Genomic DNA, 20,378 nt, shown 5'->3' with positions numbered 1-20,378 from the left:
CTTAACGACTGAGCCACCCAGGCGCCCCGCAAGTGTCCCTTGATAAATGAATGAAGTTGTACACACACACAATGGAGTATTACTCAGCTGTAAAAAAGAATGAAATCTGGCCATTTGCAACAACATGGTTGGATCTAGAGGGTATGATGCTATGAGAAATAAGTCAAAGAAAGATAAATGCCATATGATTTCACTCATATGTGGAATTTAAGAAACAAAGGAAATTTAAAAAGAGACAAACTCCAAAACAGACTCTTAACTCCAGAGGGGAGGTGGGGGGGGGGGGTAACAGGTGAGATTCCATTTACCATGATGAGCAGAGTAATGTATAGAATTATTGAATCACTATACATCAGAAACTAATATAGCACTGTATGTTACCCATGCTGGAATTTGGATTTTTAATCAGTTTTTAAGAAAACGGCTGGGGCGCCTGGGTGGCTCAGTCAGTTAAGCGTCTGCCTTCGGCTCAGGTCATGATCCCAGGGTCCTGGGATCGAGTCCCACATCGGGCTCCCTGCTCAGCAGGGAGCCTGCCTCTGCCTCTGCCTCTGCCCCTCCCCCCACTTGTGCTCTCTTTCTCTCTCTCTCACAAATAAAATCTGTAAAAAAAAAAAAAAAAAGAACTGGCTGCAAGAGCTGGATGTCTGTCGGCTCCTGCGAGGACATGAGGCTCTCCTGTTGTTAGGCAAGTCTTGTCGTGGGTGCAAAAGTAGCACACTGGCAGGTTTTTTTTTCTTTTTTTTTAAGATTCCATTCATCCATTTGTCAGAGAGAGAGGGAGAGAGAGCACAAGCAAGGGGAGTGGGAGGCAGAGGCAGAGGCAGAGGGAGAAGCAGGCTTCCCGCGGAGCAGGGAGCCCGACGCGAGGCTCGATCCCAGGACCCCGGGACCATGACCTGAGCCGAAGGCAGACGCTTAACCAACTGATTGGCAGTTTTTTTTTTTTTCCTCAGTTTTTTAACCTTAATTATGTTTTAAGTATTGGTATCCACTACAGCTGTTCTAGGTAATATGTAAGAATGCTAAATTTCTTATTCACATTTGGTCCATTTCATGATGCTCTGCAAGGCCTGTTAGTCTTACCACCTCCACACGCCTGAGGACCCATCAGGCTGTGACTACAAATATCACCAGATCCCAGCGACGCTCCAGCAATATTGTCCCAGGCTCCTCGCAGTTGTTAGGGTGACCCCCCTGTCAAAGCCAGTGTGTGGGGACAGGAGGCAGGGCAGGGCAGGCAGGGTCCCGGGAACCAGAGGCTGTGACGGCACACAGGAATCATGGGTCACTGTGCATATCTCACTGTGAGAAACACTGGCCCCAAAGTCAAAGTCACAGTGGTCTTCCACATATTTACCGTTTTATAATTTCATGATAAAAATAAAAAGCAACTGGAGAAGCTGTGTCATCTTGAGCGCTCAGACTCCTACGGCGGCAGCCAGAGGTTCCCGGAAGCTCTGAGTCCGGCATGAGAAACGTCATCCCTGAGCGGACCCGAGATGTCCGGTCTAACAGCGAGATGGCAAACAAATAGCAAAACTAACGAAGCAGTGGAGGAGTAACAAGAACTGGCCAGGAATGGGGAGCATGAAGTCAGGAAATGGCAGAAGTGTGCAAGGCTGCTCCTGAGCACGGCTCCCCTCCGCTCCCCTGTTGCCAGCCTGTTGTCACCTTGACCCAAGTGGCCGAAGGTGCAGGAAAAGTTCCAGGGTCCTTCCCCCTGTATTCAGCTCCGGTTCTGTTCCCCCCGACTCTCCTGTCTTCTCCCCTCCTGGGGGCTCCCCGGCAGGCTGTCACCGCCCAGCCCATCCTTGGAGCTCCGCCTGCTTGCACCACGAGACTGAGCCTCATCAGCTCCGAACCAAATGCCAGAGGCCACTTCAGTGTGCTTTCTGAAACTGCATCACTGCAGAGTGGTGACATTAAAGTGTCACTTCCGGGCGCCTGGGGGGCTCAGTCGGTGAAGCCGCTGCCTTCGGCTCAGGTCATGACCCTGGAGTCCCGGGATCGAGTCCCGCGTCGGGCTCCCTGCTCGGCGGGGAGTCTGCTTCTCCCTCTGAGCCTCCCCCCTCTCATGTGCTCCCTCTCATTCTCTCTCTCAAAATAAATAAATAAAATCTTTAAAAAAAAATAAAACCTTTTAAAAAAAATAAATAAATCTTTAAATAAATAAATAAAGTGTCACTTCTGTAACCCCTTCATCCCTCCCAGCACCTCAGAGCACAGGTGCAAGGCCGGGGCCTCCCCACACCCCCCCACTTCCTCGGTCTCCTACCCCATCCGTCTTGCCAAACAAGGCAACCCCGCCTCAACAGGGAGGTGCTCCTGAGATGCAGCCACCAGGGAGCGGCAAGGACGCAGGGGTAGGAAGGGGGCCTCTCCCCTCCCCACAGCCTCTGTCCTGACACGCAGGGACACACACACATTCTGCTCCCACACTTTATTGGGACAAAGGAGGGGGCGGGCAGACCAACACCACAGACCCACCCGCCAGGGGGGTCCGGACTTGAGCACCCGGCACAGCTTGAGTACATAATAAATACAGGCAACGTGGGTGGCGCGCGGGTCGGGGGAGTCCATACGCAGGAAGGACACTCGAGGCCCTTCCAGGCTCGGGATCCGAGGCGCACGCAGTACTGGCACAGTCCACTCACAGAGGAAGGAGGCAGAGGGGCGCGGATTCCGCTGTGCAGATGGGAAGGGAGACGTTTCCTTGCGCAGGTAGGGAAGAGGAGAGAGATGGAGGGAAGCTCCTTTTCACATTTCGAAAAAGAGCAGATTTCACCTTACAGATGGCACGAGAGGGAAGAAGGAAAGTTGGTTTCCCGTTCGCAGACATGGCCATGGGGAGGGGAGAGAGTCATTTTGTGGCGGGGCAGACGCTTCTGCGGCCGTCGGCGTGCACAGGTCCGTGGCCCCAGGGCCGTTCCATTCCCAGGGCGCAGGAGGGAGACACGGACGGGACAGGGGCTCGGCCTAGAGGACCAGAGAGGTGTACCCCACGGGCACCAGCCCCTCCGCGCCATCCCGCCCACAGCGGAGCCAGTCCTCGTCCACGGTGGCGACCACTCGCAGCACCTCCCCGCGCCTGAAGCTGAGCTGGTCGGGTCCCACCGCGGTGTGGTCACAGAGCGCGCGGACGGCCCTGCGGGAGCCAGAGGCACAAGCTGGGATGAGCGAGGTGGGCAGCCAGCTGTCCCCAGCGCGCCTTCCCCACCGCGTGGGGCCAGTGCTGACAGGGCTCCCTCCGGCAGAGGCTCGGGGACCATCCATCGATGTGTGGGTTCCACCGGGGGCCCTGCCGAGCTCCAAAGCTGGCATCGGCCGCTTATCTGACCCCACCCGCGTTCTCTGAGCCTTCAAATCCGACCTACGCAAACCAAGCGACTTATCTGAACCCTCCCAGCCAGGCCTCCTTTGGGCCCCCTCGGGGGCAAACACACCACCTTCCCCCCAAGGGCTGCTGGCAGACCGTGCAGGGCCCCCGAAACTCGTTTGCCCCCCACATCCCCACCACTCCGCCCACTCTCCTCTTCATGTCCACTGCTGCCGCCCTCACTCTCTCTGGACCACACCACGGGGTCTGGCCCCCTCTCCCTGCCCCATCCCTCCTGGACTGCCTGCCCCAGGCCCCTTCTCCACCCTGAGATCAGAGATCCTTCTAAAACACAGGCCAGCATTTCATCCCCGGGTGGAAGACCCCCTTCGCGGGCTCCCAGGGCCTCCACCCTGAAGTCCGGTTCCTTAACCGACCCGCTGAGGCCTCCAGCATCCCGTCACCACCACCGACATCCTCGCCCCAGACCCGAGCAGGGCACAGTTCCTCACCTGCCACACCCGGGCCTCGCTGCCCCACCCGCACCATCCCCGGGCCTTCCCTGAGCCCCCAGACCTGGCCCCAAAGGACTCAGACCTCCCTGCCCAGAGTAGCCGCCACACACAACGGTAACTGCGCATTTGCTCGCTGGAACCTTCTCTGGGCCACAAGCTCCAGGAGGGCACGGGCTCCGGGCATTTGCCCTCCTGTTCCCTCCCGCAGCATCATATTGGGCACGTAGTACTTGAAAAACACCGTCAAAGGAAGGAAAAGTCAAGAAAACTAACTCAGTGGACTGAGAGCAGCCAGCTGAAGCCAGACTCCAAAGCAGAAGCGGCCCCCGGTGTCAAACCTGAGCAGGCCGCTCCGGGGGACACCCGCAGACGCGGCCGAACCAGGCAAGCACTGCCCGGCTCGGCCCGAGGCTTCCTGCTCCCTCAGGGCCCTGACAGAGCGGGGCCACCGCCTCGCACAGGGAACGACACAGGCCCAGACAGAAACGACAGCTTCATGCCAACAGGACAAGCACCATCTGACCTCACAGCCCCTGGCCTTTCACGCCACTACCCACCCCTGCCCCCCGTAAACTTGAAATACACCCCCCACCTGTGGGTCTGCACCACGCTGGCGACGGAGGCCTCAAGCTCCTCAGGAGGCGAGAGAGGCTCGGGAGGGGCCCCCCGCTTCACCAGAGCCAACACACTCACTGTCGGGGGCAGCCAACTGGACGGTCTCCTGGAGAGAACACGGGGTCACAGAGGTCACCCGACCTCCAGGGAAGGACCCAAGGACCCAGGACTTTGGAGGCAAGAAGAGGCTGAAGGGCCTGATTCCAAAGAGGTCAGGAGTGGATCACTGCTGAGCGCCCTTCAAGGTGATTAGGGAGGTGGTGACACCCAACACCAAGAGGGACCTACGGAAGATCACACCCGGGGACGGGAATCAGCACTGTTTTTCTTTTTGTCAAAGGCCGGATAGGAAATATTCCTGGCTTTGAGGGCCAAGAGGCCGAACGGAGCGAGTCATGCTGGCTCCCGTAGCAAAAGGACAACCAAGGCCGCGGACCTCAGGCCTAAGCAATCCCTGCAAGGCCAAGCAGGGGTGACTGAAGTGCTGAGGAGGGGACCGGCTACCCCCGTACCTGGACTTCCCGGTTCCTCCGTCAGTTTCCGTGAGGCCCCCGGGCACTCCAAACAGCCTCCCCAGCCACACGCCTCGGCCCGGTGCGGCGTCCTCTGCCGGCACGGGCCTCTCCCGTGGGCCTCCAGCCGCCGTCCCAGGACCCCACGACCTCCACCGGGGAAGAGGGAAGCCCTCGGCGCCCCCGGAGGCATAGACCCGGGAGGCCTGGGTCAGCTGCTCCCACCAGCTGCCTGGTGTGGGGGCGCCGGCGGGAGCCGAAGGGCCCGGAGGCGTCTCCCCGGAAGCCCCCCGAAGGCTCTGGGCCAGCCGCCCCCCCCAGTGCAGCACGGCGTGCACCGTCTGCCGCAGGGCGGGGGGCGAGCCCGGGGCTGAAGCGGCGGGGGGCGGGCCCAGGGGCAGGTGGTGGTGGTGCTCAAAGAGCAGGTCCAGGTGGAAGGTGAGCACTGACAGCGGCTGCAGCAGGAGCAACAGCTCCGCGGACAGGGCCGGGCAGCCACCCCGAGCCAAGGACAGGAATCCCGTGGGCAGGTACAGGAGCGACAGCAGGCCTGGGGACGAGCAGGCTGCCATGAGCCACCCCCCGCCCGCGCCCGCCCCCGCCCAGCCTCCGGCTATGCTGGGAGCTGGGGGGACGGAGCCCAGGGGCCCGCACAATGAGGAGTGACACTGAATGACAAGAAGTCGGGGAGCCCCCGGAGCAACATGGTGTGGGGGTGCGCTAGCCTGGAGCCTCACCCAACGAGGCCCCAAGGATGAGCTAGCGCTCCTGCGGGGGCAAGGGAAAAGGACGCAGGGGGCCCTGGGGCAGGAGAGCCAGGGAGGCGGGGGAGGAGGAAGCGGAGGACAGGCAGGCCCTGGAGGTTCCGGGGACGATCTGGGTCTTTCCTGCTGTGGGGCAACGGGACGCGCCGAATGTGTACGGCACAGAACAATACAAGTGGACACGGAGATCGAAGTCACTCTGGCTTCCCCGGGACCAGCAGCAGAGACAGCGCCCTCCCTCCCTCCCTCCTAGCCTGGCAGCCCACCGTGCCCTCCGGCGTCTGACCTGCATCCTCCTGGAGGCTGGAGAACCACAGCTCCAACTGCTTCGTGCTAGAAGAGAAAGGACAGCGCGGGCTCGGGAGGGCGCAGGATGGGGGACGAGCTTCCAGGAGGGACAAGGCCACCAGCACCGGGCTCCTACCGCCCGTGACACCCGTGTGGCCCCCAGGCCGTGGGAGGGGCGCCAGGGGAGCGGCCACTCACTTGAGGAGGCCCAGGATGAAGGCGTGGAAACGGCTGCGACTGCTGCTCAGCGGGGCCAGGCGGCTGACCTGGCTGTACAGGGTCCCCAGCGCGCGGCTGCTGGCGCCTGCGGACACCGCGCTTTGAGCCCGGCCCAGGCCCGGCCCAGGCCCGCCCGGCCCCCGCGCCCCCGCGCCCCCGCGCCCCCGCCCGCGCCGCACCTGGCTTCACCGACGCCTCCACCACGCTCCAGGGGCTGGTCCTGCGCTGCCCAGTGATGAGATCCTTCCGGAAGGGCTTCAGCCCGTCGGCCACCAGGGCGTGCAAGGCCGGACAGAGGGTGGTCAGCACCAGGTGTCCCACATCTGGGCTCAGCCGGCTATCCCCCAACTGGGCCTGGAGGCGGCACAACGGACACGTCCCAGGCGCCTGCGGCCGCCTCCCCGCCCACCGTTCGTGCGGCCCCAGGGCCTCCCCACCGGCACCCTCACCTTCTGAACCAAGTTCCGGGCAGCCCCAAAGTGCGAGATGATCTTATCCACCGAGGCGCTCACGGCTATCAGGAGCCCTGCGAGGGGCGGGCACGGAGCGCGCGTCTGTGCGGCGTCCGTGCCCGCGCACACCCCAGGGCCCCGGGGGACCCAGGCTCCTGCAGGCCGGCCCCGGAGCCGAGGGTCCAAACCAGCAGCAGGTGACCTGGTGGAAGCCGGGCTCAGGAGTCCGGGCGCCCTACCTTTCTTCTGCTCCTGCAGCTGGCCAGTCCCGCTCTGGGCTTCTGCCATCCACCGTCGCTGGGCCCCGGGGGCGCCGGCGAACGACCAGGAACTCCGGGCTGGGGTGAAGGAAGAACGCGGAGACGCTTACGAGGGTGACCCGAGGACGCCGGGCTGGCACACAGGTCGCCCTAGGGCCTGCAGCGCCCCGGGCCGGAAGCGAGCAGGAACAGGGCCCGGGGCTGGGTGGGGCGCCCCGCACTCGCCGTCCCCTCCCCCTCCCGGGCCGCGCGGCTACCTCCGCCCCGTCTGCCCCGGGCGGGACGGCACGCGCCCCGCCCGCTGGGCCCGTGGAGGGAGGGCAGTCCCGGGAGCACGTGGGGGGCCGGGACCAATGGACAGACAGACCGACGGGAATGGGAGGAGACACGGAGGGAGAGGCGACCCTGGGGTCGGGAGGCTGGGAGGCGCGGGCGTGGGCCCAGCCGGATCCGGCGGCCGCTTCTCCCCCACCCTCCCGAGCGAGGCGGGGGCCGGGCCCCCAGCGCCCCCAGCGCCCCCCACGCCCCGGCACCGCGCAGGCCCCGGACCGTGCAATTGCTGGCACCCCCTTAGCCCGCGCCCCCCCACGCCCGGGCCTCGAAGCGCAGGGCCCAGCCCCGCGGCGGGTGGCGGGGCCAGATGCCCCCCGCTGGCGGGCGGGGCCGCGCCGCCTCCCCCGAGGACGCTGGGGGCGGAGGTCCGGCGCGGGGGCGGGGCGACCCCCGCGGGCGAGCCCGGGTCCGTCTTACGTAGCCTGGGCGGAGGCGGCGGGCTCCTGGTCCGGCGGGGGACCTTCGGCGGGCGCGGCGGCAGTGGCAGCGGGGGAACGGGCACCTGGCGGGGCGGGGGGACCGCGGCGGGGAAGGTGCTGCTTCTGGGAAAGAGCGGGGACAGCAGCAGTGCCAGCTCGGGGCTGGCCAGGCAGGGCAGGGCCCCCCGAGCCGGGGGCGAGTGGGCGCCCACCGGGGACAGGCGGACGGGCAGCAGCTGCTTCTGCGGGGGCCTCGGCGCGCCCAGCTGCCGCAGCCCCGCGCGGGGCGGGCTGGCCGGACGCGCCGGGAGCGGGGTCCCCACCGCGCCGGCGCCCTCCAGCAGGGGGCGCGCGGCGGCCGCGGACCGCGGGGCGGGGGGCGCGGGCGGCGGGGGGAGGCCGGCTGCAGCGGGGGCGGGGCGGCGGGGGCGGGGCGGCAGCCAGGCGGGGCGGGCGGAGAAAGAGGGAGCAGAGAGTTAGTGCCGTAGCCCGGCGGCCCCCCCCAGGGCCCCCTCCCGGAGCGCTCGCTGGCGGCAGGGGGGGCGGGCGGCACAGACGGAGGGGGCGGGGCGGGCAGGGGTGGGGGGGCGAAGCCGCAGCTCGGCCCCTCCCTGCCCCTCCCCCCCCCTCAGTTCCCCGCGGCCGCTTACCCGCACGGCCGTACTGTGCGCCCGACTCCTCGGGCTTCCGGGCGGCGGGGGCCTCCTGGCCGGCCGCGGGGCTGCCCGCCCTGCCCTCCTCGGGCGGCCGCTCGGCGATGGGCTGCAGCCCCGGCCGGTTCTTCCTCCTCCGCGGCGGCACGGGCGGGGGCGGGGGCCGGGGCGGCACCAAGGCCCAGCCGGCCGGAGGGTCCCGCGGCGGCACCGGCGGGGGCGGGGCCCGGCTCCGGGAGCGGAGCTCCTTGAAGGTGGTGACTTCCCGGGGCGGCGCCGGGGAGCCGCCCAGCGAGCCGCTGGGGGGCAGCTCGCTGTCGGGCGAGAAGACGATGAGCCAGTCGCTGCGGTCTTTCTTGACCTGCGGCACCAGGGGCAGCCCCGGGCCCCGCTTGCGCTTCTGGGCCAGCTCGTGGAAGGACGTGATTGTCCGGTGGGACGCCGGCTCCTCGCTGACGTCACTCCGCCACCCCGCATCAGTTTTCCCCGCATCTGTTTTCGAGCTGCAATCAGTTATTCCTGTGCTACTTTTCCAACTGGAGTCGAGTTTTCCAGGTTCCGTTTTCCAGCTAGAGTTAGTATTCCCACTGATTGTGCAGCCGGAGTTATTGTTCTCCGTGGTTTTCCAGCCCGCGTCAGTTGTCTCCCTGTCGATTTTCCAAATGGGGTTGATTTTCCAACTGGGCTCGGTTTTCCCAGCGTCGGCTTTCCCATCATCCGCCTCTGGGAGCTCGGAGGCAGGGAGGTCCTGCTCCCCACCGTTGTCCTCTTCCTCTAGCCCTGGGGAAGCGGGGTCCTGGCAGGTGGTCAGGGCGTTGCAGTTGGAGTCCAGACTAGGGCCCGGTGGGGAGGATGCTCCGGAGCAGGAATCGGGCGAGCAACAGAAGCTGTCCGGAGAGCAGGCGCCAGGGCCTGCGGAAGCCAGTGGGGATCCCTGCTCCAGGGGGATGATGCTGGGCTGAGGGTGGACATCCTCGTCGCCAGGGAGGCCCCGCGAGTACACCGAGATGGGGGACTCGTCGGGACTAAGATCGGAGCAGGAGCTGAGAGAAGAGGAGCAGCCCGGGTCCGAGGGAGAGGCGGCCCCCTCTTCCTCCTGTGCTAGGTCCTGCCGGTTTTCTAAGCCTGGCCCGTGCTCCTGGCAGCATCGGCAGGGGAGAGCTGGGCTGTTGGAATTGGCGTCCACCAGGGCCCCGCTGCAGGGCCCCCGGCTCTCCTTGCCCCCGGTGTCCCCGGGGGGAGGGGATGTGCTCAAGGGCCCCTCCCGGAGCTCAGGGCGGCGGGACAGGTGCAGGCCCAGGGAGACATGCTGGAGGTGGATGTGGTTGAGGTTGCAGAGTAAAGCCCTCTGAGGGGACAGCATTGTGAAGGCGGCGACGGGGCGGCCTCGAGAATCAGGAGGATCGGGCCTCTCACACCCGCCTACCTGGCAACCGCAGCTGCAGACCTGGAAGACAGGGAGAGTGATCCCCAGCCAGAGAGGACGTGGGCCTCCAGAAGGACACCGAGGTGACGGACAGCTGCAGCACGCATGAAAGGCGCCGGCCGCTTTGGACAATATTTGAATGAGACGCAAATGTCCATCGACTGATCCTTAATTTCCACTGCAGTGTTTGCAGGTGGAGCCGAAGGAAGCCCCCCGGGACTGGGGTGGGGAGGGTCAGAGAATGCGGCTGCGCTCTGGATCTCCGTGGAGGTGCGGGGGCTTGAAAAAGGATGGGGCCTAGAATGGAGCCCCGGATCCTTTCTGCTGCAGTCTGGCCCTGCACCGCCCCCCCTCCCCACTTCCCCTGCCTGCCCTTCGCTCCCAGAGGAAGGGGCCGAGGGAGGCCCCGCCCAGATGCTCCGAAACGGGGTGGTGGGGGGAGGCGCGTCTGGCTGGCTAATGCAGGAGGGGTGGGCGTGGGGGCAAAGACCGAGCATCCGTCAGCGAGTCAGGTCCGCGGCGCAGGTGGGCCAGCCGACCCCTGCTCGGACCCCGCGCTTGCCCGTTCTCTCCGCGCTTGTCTCCGTCACCCAGGCGCCACCCCACTCCTCCTCTATGCAATTGTACTGTTCCCCTCTCCCGCCCCCCCTGGCGGGCCCCGAAGCGTCTATCCACACCCATGGCCGAGCCCCCCTCACCAGGGTCCTCCTGCAAGCGCCGCAGCTAGGTTCGTCCACGACTCCCAAGGTCCCCGCCGGACCGCACCGACTGGCAGGGGGGGCGCTAGGACAACCCGCCGGCGCTGCGCAGCCGCGCCCCTTCACGCAGGGGCGGGGCGGGGCCCAGGCCCAGCCCCCACCGCTTGACGTCGTGCGCGTGTCACCACCTAGGCCGGCGCGCAGCTTTCGGTGCCGAGGGGTCCTGAAGGCAAGCCCCAGGCCCCGGCTTCCGCGCGGCCACCCCCAACCCTGCCCGTTGCGGACGGCGCTGCGCCCCTGGCTAGCACAAGCAGGCACAGAACCACACGAAGCTTCGACAGTTTATTGAGAGGTCCCCCTCCCCGCCCGCGCAGTCTCCAGGTCACTTTTTCCTCTTGTAGATCTTGTGTGCCAGCGCCAGGAAGACGGCGGGGGGCAGGGGCGAGGCGTACTGCTCGATGAGACCCATAAGGTGGCCATAGCTGTCTTCCTCATACTGCGTGAACACGGCGGGCAGGTTCAGCTCCTCGTACAGCGCCTTCACCCGGGCCACCTTCTCCGCCTCCTTCTGCCCGTAATTCTCCTGGAAGGGGTGGGGGGCGGGGAAATTGGCTTAGCCCTCCCCAGCACGCCTCGCATCCATACATTCCAGCCGCCAGTGTCAAGGGCCCTGGAGTGCCCGCGATCTTGACCTCCCCTCTCCCCGCCGCACACGCTCTGATACTGGCGCAGGCCTCAGTTTCCTCTGCCTGCCTCCACCGCCGCCCGGGGCTGGCTCTCCGTGGGAAGCCGTAGTGCGCATCGGAGCATGTCGGGCAGCTTTCCTGGCCTCCACCCACTAGAGATCCCTGTGGCACGGGACAATGTCTGCCGATGCTGCCAAACGTCCCCTGGGGTGCAGAGTCACCCCCACCCCGCTAAGGCCCTTGCTCTGGCCCTTTCCTGGGAGCTCCGCGATCCGCGGCCTCCCGGGCACCTGGAGGAGCTGACGCTGTTCCGGAGAGGCCCGCCGCAGACACTGAACCACCAGCCAGCTGCACTTGTTGTCCTGGATGTCCGTGCCGATCTTGCCTGTCACACCGGGGTCCCCAAAGAGGTCGAGGTAATCGTCCTGGGAAGGGGGCAGAGGAGGGCAAATGAAGAGACCCCACAGCAAGGCCCTAGGGCAGTTGTGGCCGCTCCCTGCCCGTGCCTTCCTACCTGAATCTGGAAGAACTCCCCCATCTCCAGCAGGATCTTCTTGGCATTGGCATGCTCTCTCTCCCCATCGATGCCCGCCTACAGTGAAAAGGGGATCTGTAAGCCAAACACCAGGGGCGCCTTCACTTTCCTGGCCGCATCTCCCAAGGCGCCCTGACAGAGCCCCCAAATCCTCTCCCCTCTCCGTTCAGACATCCCTGGCTTTCGGGCTTCCAGACGTCTCGGTGGTCCGACCTCCAGCCCACCTCCTTCACCGAGGCCCTCGGGTGTGAGCCAGCAGGGACGAAGTCAGCTCTGGAGGCCGGCCCGTGCCCAGCCCGACTCACTCTTCCGGTGCCGTCTGCCTCCTCCAGCTTCTTCCCCGATCAAAGGGGGACTTGGAGAGGCGCGGTCAGGGTGGGCGGGGAATCCCACCGCCTGCCTTTGGACCCGGTCTTCTTCCTCTCAGCGTGAACTTGCCCCCCACCCCCATCCAGACCCGGGTGGAGGCCGGGCTGACCACTTGCATATCCCTTGCCTCCACTCATCTTCCTAAAAATCCTGAGGAGGGAACTTCACCATTGTACGGCTGAGAAGACACCCTCAGACCTTAAGTAACTCGCCCAGGGTCACAGGCCACATAATGGGGGCAGCAGACTGTCCAAAGTTGTCCGCTTTGTACCCTCTGTGCAAAAGCCCCATCGGTGGGCAGCAAGGGGCAGGAGACTCGCTCACCATGTACATGGCAGCCGCCACAGGAAGATAGAATGAGTAGAAAGCGGTCTTGTACTTGACAATAGATTTGTACCTGAGCAGGGGGAGAAGGTAAGGTCCTCAGAAGGGCAGTGCCCAGCAGAGCCCGCCCTCAGTGGCCAGACAGTTCCCCGGTCCCTCACCTCTTTTCAGTGAACCTGCCAAGATCCACATTGCCCTGTGGGGCTGTGATGAGGTCCAGGGTCTGTCCGATCTCGGTCTGATAGGAACTCTGAGGAGGAAGATGGCCCATCAGCTGGGCTTCCTCTGGGGCCAGGAAACCCTGGAATCCAGGGCCCCACAGCCCACAGCACGGGCAGAGAGGTGAGGGGCCCGCACGCACACAGACACAGCGCTTCCTCAGCCGTCCTTCCCGTCTCGAGGACACGGGGCAGCCCTCTCTGCCGCCGCCCTGCCCAGCACCTTGGCCCACTCTGCCCCTTCCAGGCAAACCTCGCTACCCCCCGGGGCCGACGGCCCTCGGCACACCTGCAGGAAAAGCTCAATCAGGCTCAGGTAATAGGGCTGCTCCCGACAGCAGAGCTTCAGCAGGCGGTAGACGCAGGCTTCCAGAAGCAAAGCGTCGTTGACGGCATCCAAACCTACGCCTGGCTGGCAGGGGCGAGGAGAAAAACAAGCCCTCGGTATGCTCTGTGCACCAGCTCCCTGAGGCCTGTCCCGTGCCCACCGCTACCTTCCCGCCCACTGTACCTTCTGATACCAGCAGATCTGCCCCCGTCGGGTGAGGGACGAGTCCATGATGTCGTCGGACACCAGGAAGAAAGCTTGCAGCTAGGAGAAGGCACAGTGGAATCAGACCCTCGGGACTCCTTGCTAGCGCCCCTTCAACCAGCAAGAGCTGCTACTGTTGCTCATCACCGAGCTAGGAAGGAAGTCAGGCCAGCGAGAGCGAGGGCTTCTGTTCTGTGCTGTGGGACTTTGGGGAATTATGTGACCTCGCCGGCTCAGGCTTCCCAACGATAACATGAAAGACTCCGGCAGATCTCAGATGTCTATCTCCTCACAAGCAGCCCTAGACAGTCCTGGTGTCAGGGAGGCGATGAAGCATTGCGTCCGCTACTCTTCTTCTGCCAAGAACCTCGGTGAATACTTAAGACTTCTTCCTGCAGTGTGACTTTCCGGGACTTCTGCAATAAAAGGAGGCTGTCCCTGTGTCGCCCTGAGGCGCTCCGCTTACACACGCCAGTGCCCAGGACAGAGCCCCACCTCGGAGCTCATCTGGAGATGCAAGGCAATAGGAAAGAAATGCAGTCCGACTCGGTCACTCTCCCCCACGGGTCTTAAACACGTAACCACACCAGCGTCAGCCATGGGCCTCTCTTCCAGGTGCTGGCCTACCTCAGAGTCCCAGAATGTGCTGGTTTTCCCAGCAGGCTGCCAGGACGTTTGCCCCCCTGGCATTCCCAGAGCCAAGCACAGCACTAGCCCCAGAGCGAGTGTGTCCTAAATGCCTGTTTAATGAATGCGAGACACTGTCACATACCCCATGAGACTTCCTGCATTCAGGCTACACCTTCCGAGCCTTTGAAGACAGCTTTTCAGGATGTAGTTTTAAACCTTCACTCCATCCTGATCTCTGTGTGTAGGCTGGAGGGTCTGCCTTGCTTGGAGCACCCGACACTGCCCATCGGCTCTGGCGTGCAGAGTGTGGAAGGGACCGCGGTGGTCACTGCTCTTGCTCCAAGGGCATCCTTGGGGAAGGAGGCACCCATCTGCACCTTCACCTCTGACCACACAACGGGGCAGGGTCTGGGCTGTCCGCACCGGAGGCGTGGGTTTTACTATTAGAGTGTCCACTTGGTTCCACTAAAGCCACTGGTCCACTGTCTCCCCCACCTGGTTTCAACCAGCACCACTCAACCACGACAGTCCCCGAAGAGCTTCGTTCCTGGTATCCCTCAACCTCCTCTGCCCCACAGCAGTGGTTCTTAACCCAAACGCACTTTCTATTTATCAGGGGAACTTAAAAAAAAAAAAAAAAAAAACCAGTGTCAGAGTCTCACCCCAGATCCATTAAATGAGAAATCTATCCACAGTATTAGTCAATTATGGTAGAGGGACTATTCTAAAGATTAAAGATTGAAGAAGAACCACAAATATGGTACATTACTCTTGATTGGATCCTAGATGTTTAAAAACAAAACAAGGGCGCCTGGGTGGCTCAGATGGTTAAGCGTCTGCCTTCGGCTCAGGTCACGATTCCAGGGTCCTGGGATCGAGCCCCACATCGGGCTCCTGCTCGGCGGGGAGCCTGCTTCTCCCCCTCCCTCTGCCTGCCGCTCCCCCACTGCTTGTGCTCGCTCTCTGTGTGTCAAATAAATAAGATCTTTAAAAAACAAAACAAAACAAAGCCAACTTAGAACAGACATTTTGGGGAGAATTAGGAATACTTAAATCGGGAATATACACTAGGTAATATTACTGTTGCTATGGTCTGAATGTGTCCCCCCCAAATGTTGAAATCCTAACCATTAAAGACGATGGTGTGAGGAGGTGGGGCCTCCAGGGCCCTCCTGATGGAGGCTGTGGAGCTGCCTGGCCCCTTGCACCACCAGGGGCTGTGCGGGAAGGTGCTGCTGAGCCAGAAGAGCCCCGCCCCCTCACCCCCAGCCATGCTGGGACCTCAGTCTTCGACTTCCAGCTTCCAGAAGTCCACGAAATAAATTTCTGTTCTTTATAAGCTACCCGGTGTGTGCTATTTTGTTGCAGCAGCCCACGTGAACTCAGACAGCCGTGACAATGGCATTGTGCTTGTGCCGGCAAATGCCCTTGTTCTTCGGAGGTAAACGCTGAAACAGACGGAGCTGAAGGACGGGAGGCAGGAGGAAGACGAAAGCAGACACCGTAACCAAAGTCACCGAGTGACAACAACGGTGCACAGCTCAAAAGGCATCTTGGGGAAATGACAGCATTGCAGCCACGTTTAAACATCCGTGAGCAGTCCCTGGTGAACCCACGGGGCAGCTGGAAGTCAGGACACGTCATTCGACCAGGCGCCCCGCCCTGGCCCCATAGCTCTGATCCTCTGCCCTGCCCGGGTCCTCCCGGCCTCCCTGCCTTGCCTGGCGTCTGTGCATACGGGCTCCTCGGGCCCCCAGGGCCCTGTCCCCCCAGTGATGCCACGGTCCCTTTACCTCCTTGGAGGCAAATCCCTCTTCCCCAGCCCCGTCTCACTTACAAGCTCCAGACTGGAATTTCCAACACCCACAGGCCACACACCTCCACCTGCACTGCCCGGGCTGAGAAGGCAGCGTGGCTGACCCCGGGCATGTCACACCCTTCCTTGAGGCAGCTGCCCCTTTCCACAGGCCAGGTCCTGAGTGCCCTCCCTTCTGAGCTCCCTGCCACCGACCTCGGGGCCTGGCTCCCCTCCTGGAATCCAGGCTCCTTGTCACTAGTGAAGCTTTTAGGCTAGGCCAGGAAACCAGACCCCTTTCAGGGGAGAATGAGCTGGGTACGGGAGACAAGGACACATGGGGACTGGAGCAAAGCAGAGAGACAGAGCCACACAGGAACGCCCGTGCCCCGTCTTGCGGAAGGGGCTATGATTCAACATCAGCCAGTTGGTGCTGCGTGGGACCCTGGGCACAGATCTAGCAATTTCCCAAGTGATGCTAGAAACCTGGGTTTTTATGTGACATCTCTTCTTTCTTAAATTTAGGGCACTTCATTTTCAAAAACTATCGGTGGCCTGCAAGTTTTCAATCTCTGCTTTAGAACGATCCTCTAGAAGAACTCTGTCACTCTTGATAGTTGCCCTCTGCTCAGGGGAAAGAGCTGACTCCTTTATGCCCAGTGCCAAGGCCCTGGCCCACAGCTTAGTTTACAGACTAGATACATACCTACTGGCAAAGAGGTTCCCCACATTTGTTAACCCTTAGAGCAAACCACTGTCTAAACTTGACTACTAATGCAGAGAAACACGGGAGAAATCCGTTTCAAGCTCATCCCTCCCCTCCCCCCCAGGACACCCCCACCCTCGTAAAACCTCTGCTTCTCCTGCCTTTCCCCCGCCCCTCTTACCAGTTCCACACACCAGCCCACCGTCAGGGCCCGCCGGAGACTATCGGCATCCTGCTTCTTTGGCTCTACCAGCTCCTGAAATGCTATCAGCACAGTCAAACCCCGCTGGTACTTGCCTCCAACCGCGTTGTACTCCAAGACCTGGGGGTAAGGGAAGACGGACAAGGCACCAGGTCCCGCAGCGAGCCTACTCTAAGATCTCTCCCTGCCCTCTCGCGCTTCCAACCCGGACTGGGCTTTAACCTCCTCAGGCCCCACTCCACCTCCCGGAACCTCTGGAACTGTGACTCTTGGCTTCTTCCCCCAAATCCTGGAGCACCACTGGAGGAGCCCCCCCATCCCCAGGCTCTCTCTGCGTGGTCTTCCTCAGTACATTTTTTTCTTTTAAGTAGGCTCCATGCCCAACTTGGGGCTTGAACTCATGACCCTGAGATCGAGAGTGGCACACTCTACTGACTGAGCCAGCCAGGCGCCTCAATCCTCAGTAAATCTAAAGGCTCCATACTGCACATTAAAATCTGCTCCCAAGCCCAGAATAGGCTTGAACCCAGGGAAAACTCTGTACATGTCATGGGAATGGCTGGCACGTTCAGGTCTCTCCCTCCCAGGTTGCAGCCTCATCCCCACCTCTCCCAGACTTCCCAGCCACCTCCTCCTACCCCAGGGCCAACCACCTGCAAACGAAAAGCCTCTCTCACTGCATGAAAGACAAGGTCCCCAAAGTTGGCCAGAAGAGAGCTCAGGAGGGGACCCAGTGGTATCTCTTCCTGCTGGGAGCTCTCCTTTGCCTTCAGCTGCCCTGCTGTCCACCAGCTCGAATGCACTGGGAAAACCTCCCTTTTAATCTCCACCCCGTACGGGCAAACCTTTTCCTTGGTTCTCCTCAGACAAACGAGACAATATTTATAACAAGAATTACTAGATACCCCAAAATAATTTAAAAAATTAGGCAACTCAAATATCCCAGCCAAATTTCCTGCCCTGGAGCAGAGGTTTCTTTTCTTTTTCTTTCTTTCTTCCTTCATTTTAGCGGGGGAGGGGCAGAGGGAGAGGGAGACAAAGTCTTAAGCAGAGTCCATCACGGGGCTTGATCTCATGACCCATGAGTTCACGACCTGAGCTGAAACCAAGAGTCGGAAGCTTAACTGACTGATCCACCCAGGTGCCTCTGGAGGAGAGTTTCTGGTGATGCCCAGCCTCCCCTGAAGCTCCTCAGGCTGCTTCCTCCCAGCTCCCTGACAAAGTAGCACTTAAGGACTTCTGGAGACCTAATCCCGTTTCTCAACAAAGACTTAGCAGGTTTTAGGCCTTCACCCCCAGAGGCACAGAAAGCAGTCCATGTGGCTCACCTGAACCACGAGGCAGGACTGATGGGCTGAGTAATTATCCCTGCTCAGGCCCTGCTCCCTCCAGAGGAGACCCAGCATCACTCAGGTAAAAGCCTGCCCCTCCTCCCACCCCACTGTCAAAGGTCCCCCAAAAGCCACAGCTGGATCCCACACATATAGAGAATGAACCTCAGATTCAGTCTCTGAAGTCACCAATCCTTCACCTCCTTAAGCCGGGCAATGGCGTCTCCCGTCTCAGGGTGGCCCACGCCATCCTCGGTCAGCACCTTGACAATCTGGGAGAAATGCTGGATGAAATCCTGCTTTGCTTGGGCATAAGGGTCCAATTTCTGGTCTCCATTCATTTTGAGGGAGGAGTAAAGTGCTCTGAGGAGAGGAAAGCCAAGTCAGAAACCTGAGCAGCTGCTCCCCTCCCCAAGGCCCCTCACCCCCACCACACTCACCGAGGCTCCTCTGTCCACGCTTGGCACCAGCAGCGGGCACTGTGCCAGGCCCCCAGGACTGGGCACCCGTGCACCAGGGAGGGCCGCCGTAGGGGACCCAACCACCTCTCCCGGGGCGCCCAGCAGGGGGCTGGCAGCAAGAAGACCCCCACAGATCTCAGCCAGCGGGACAGGGGCATCGTGGGAGTGGCATAGGGAGGGGGGCACCGAGCACTCCCTGCAGGGGCAAGCACCTAAGGCAGATGCACGGTGGCGGCTCCCCAGATCACCTCCACCACCCTTTTACCTCTGGGCCCAGAATGCACGGGTCTCTTCTGAGCTGAGCTGAGCCTAAGGGCATTTCCAGAAAGAAGTAAATGCAAAGAACAAAAAGTATGCCTGGCTGACCGAAAGTCGACGGGTCGCACTTAACACTGTGCGCACTTAAAATCACTCAATGCCACCTAACTTTATCCCTTCTACCGTCAACTCCTGCAGGGAGCCTCTGGAATCACTACTCTCTTGGCTTCTTCCCCCAAGTCCTGGAGCACAGCTGGAAAAGTCCAGACTAAAGTACCTGAGGACTAAGGCCTGGGAGGACCCTTAAAGCGCCCTATTTTACGGAGGGCCAACTGAGGCTCCAGGAGGTAGGAAGACACGTGGGCAGTGCCGGCGCCAAATCTAGAACCCAGGTCTCCCCTGGTAGGCGGGGAAAGTGCTGTGCAGCCTCGGGGATACCCCAAGAGAAGAAGTGCGCCGGCACCCGGGGCACCACGGACACGAGGTCCCGGGCTCGGGGACTGGGCGTCCCGAGCCTCACAGGCAGCGCTGGGACCGCACCGCCAGCCTCGGAGCAACACGGGGCGGCCGGGGAGGCTGCGGGCTCACACCGCCGGAAGACCAGCCGGTCGGGCACACCGGCCCCCAATGCGGGGCGGGGGGGGCTCCCGTGCTCCGCAGTACTACCACCGAAGTGAGGCTGAGGCTCCTATCGCGGCCCCAGTCCCAGCCGGAGACCTCTCTCACCTGCTCCTGGACGCCGACTCTCGGTCCAGTCTTAGCAGGGAACTCCTGAAGGCCGCTCCGCTCGGCGCGCGGCCCTCTGGGTCCGGTAGTTCCCGAGCTCCCCTCCCTCCAGACAGAAAGGCCTCATCGGACTACAATTCCCGGCGTGCCGCGGGAGGGACAGGACGACGCGATCTAGCGCGAGCCGGCTGGGCGGGGATGAGCCGCGCTGATTGGCTGCCTCCCCTCGTGTGAGCATGGGGCCCTGTGCCGGACAACCAATGGAAGGGCCGCGCCCAGGACCGGAGGAGCAGACCAGGCTCCCGGTGGAGGTGGGAGGAAGGCTCCCACTCTGGCTCCCGGCCGCCACCTTTACCACACATGTTGATTATCTGTATCGCCCTGGGCAGTTGGTTGGCGTATAAAATTCCAGCAGGACCGGCTTTGCCATTTATGGGTTCTCAAACGTAGGCAGACATTTAATTTCCCTGACCCTCCGTTAACTGTCCTTCCTCGTCTGTCCAACGAGAATAACGCCCTGAGACAAGCACACAAAGTGCTTTAAGGGCTCAAGAAATAAGACCGAGAGCAGAAACTAGAAGCCTCAATCTTACACAGGGCTTACCAGCGCACCGTGGCTTCACCCAGTTGGCGCTCTCTCCAACTCTCCCAAATCCCTGTTCCTCCACCCACTGAAAGTAGCCTGAAACTCCAAACAACCTGGGTCATACATTGGAACAAAAATCACTGTGCAAAGATTCACTTTCATCACTGCTGTTCAACACTGTACTGGAAGCTGTAGTCAGAACTATTAGACAAGAAAAAGAAATAAAAAACAGCCAAGTTGAAAAAGCAGTAAAAATAAATGTATTTCAGAGATGACATGATCCTAAATATGGAACATCCACAAGAAAGCTACTGGAACTAATAAACTCAGCAAAGTTGCGGAGTACAAAAACAATATGCAAAAATCAGTTGTGCTTCTGCACACCTGCAATGAACAATCTCAAAAAGGAAATGAAGAAAGCAATTCAATTTACAGTAGCATCTAAAATAATGAAATACCTAAGAATAAAATACAACTAACTTGTACATTGAAAACTATAAAACATTGCCGAAAAAAATTAAAGAAGACCTAAATAAATGGAAAACA

The 20,378-nt window shown here is 61.5% G+C and overlaps 2 protein-coding genes across 12 annotated transcripts; both read right to left on the bottom strand.

The window, feature by feature from the left end:
• Window positions 1–2,428: 2,428 nt before the first annotated feature.
• On the bottom strand, window positions 2,429–10,563 carry RUSC1 (RUN and SH3 domain containing 1). 3 transcript variants are annotated; one of them, XM_088016743.1, is made up of 11 exons: window positions 10,474–10,563; window positions 8,361–9,796; window positions 7,695–8,107; window positions 6,924–7,022; window positions 6,682–6,758; window positions 6,412–6,586; window positions 6,212–6,317; window positions 6,012–6,058; window positions 4,962–5,511; window positions 4,427–4,555; window positions 2,429–3,148 (listed from the first exon to the last, which is right to left on the bottom strand). In XM_088016743.1, exons 2-11 carry the CDS (start codon window positions 9,710–9,712, stop codon window positions 2,980–2,982), a joined length of 3,117 nt encoding a protein of 1,038 aa, XP_087872869.1. In that variant the 5' UTR covers window positions 9,713–9,796; window positions 10,474–10,563; the 3' UTR covers window positions 2,429–2,979. The 3 variants fall into 3 exon arrangements, with proteins under 3 accessions (XP_087872869.1, XP_027946044.1, XP_027946046.1); XM_028090243.2 differs by lacking the exon at window positions 7,695–8,107 and having other exon boundaries at window positions 8,347–9,796; XM_028090245.2 differs by lacking the exons at window positions 7,695–8,107; window positions 8,361–9,796; window positions 10,474–10,563 and adding an exon at window positions 7,202–7,248.
• A 239-nt stretch (window positions 10,564–10,802) lies between these two features.
• Window positions 10,803–19,341, bottom strand: FDPS (farnesyl diphosphate synthase). Of its 9 annotated transcripts, none has more exons than XM_028090222.2 (11): window positions 19,247–19,333; window positions 18,242–18,571; window positions 18,002–18,164; window positions 16,450–16,590; window positions 13,117–13,197; window positions 12,895–13,017; window positions 12,549–12,637; window positions 12,388–12,460; window positions 11,674–11,751; window positions 11,450–11,584; window positions 10,803–11,056 (listed from the first exon to the last, which is right to left on the bottom strand). In XM_028090222.2, exons 2-11 carry the CDS (start codon window positions 18,418–18,420, stop codon window positions 10,856–10,858), a joined length of 1,263 nt encoding a protein of 420 aa, XP_027946023.1. In that variant the 5' UTR covers window positions 18,421–18,571; window positions 19,247–19,333; the 3' UTR covers window positions 10,803–10,855. The 9 variants fall into 9 exon arrangements, 7 of the variants coding, with proteins under 7 accessions (XP_027946023.1, XP_027946024.1, XP_027946025.1 ...); XM_028090223.2 differs by having other exon boundaries at window positions 18,528–18,571; window positions 19,247–19,327; XM_028090224.2 differs by lacking the exon at window positions 18,242–18,571 and having other exon boundaries at window positions 19,247–19,341.
• Between the last annotated feature and the right edge of the window lie 1,037 nt (window positions 19,342–20,378).

Source organism: Eumetopias jubatus, unplaced genomic scaffold, assembly GCF_037043125.1.
Source record: "Eumetopias jubatus isolate StellerSeaLion01/CBP00866 unplaced genomic scaffold, mEumJub1_p1.0 scaffold_12, whole genome shotgun sequence".
In the NCBI taxonomy this organism is placed as follows: Eukaryota; Metazoa; Chordata; class Mammalia; order Carnivora; family Otariidae; genus Eumetopias; species Eumetopias jubatus.
The sequence above is the reverse complement of the archived record's forward strand: the minus strand, read 5'-3'. Positions and strand labels throughout refer to the sequence as shown.

Excerpts from the sequence above, each read along its gene's own strand:
- RUSC1 (XM_088016743.1), bottom strand. The coding sequence starts at position 9,712 with ATGCTGTCCCCTCAGAGGGCTTTACTCTGCAACCTCAACCACATCCAC. Across the intron at positions 6,059-6,211 it reads TTCATCCTGGGCCTCCTCAA|CACGAAGCAGTTGGAGCTGT; the intron begins GTGAGTGGCCGC and ends TTTCTCTTCTAG. Across the intron at positions 5,512-6,011 it reads CAGCCTCCAGGAGGATGCAG|GCCTGCTGTCGCTCCTGTAC; the intron begins GTCAGACGCCGG and ends GCTCGTCCCCAG.
- FDPS (XM_028090222.2), bottom strand. The coding sequence starts at position 18,420 with ATGCCCCTGTCCCGCTGGCTGAGATCTGTGGGGGTCTTCTTGCTGCCA. Across the intron at positions 11,585-11,673 it reads GGGAGTTCTTCCAGATTCAG|GACGATTACCTCGACCTCTT; the intron begins GTAGGAAGGCAC and ends CCCCCTTCCCAG. Across the intron at positions 11,057-11,449 it reads AACAGCGTCAGCTCCTCCAG|GAGAATTACGGGCAGAAGGA; the intron begins GTGCCCGGGAGG and ends CACCCCTTCCAG.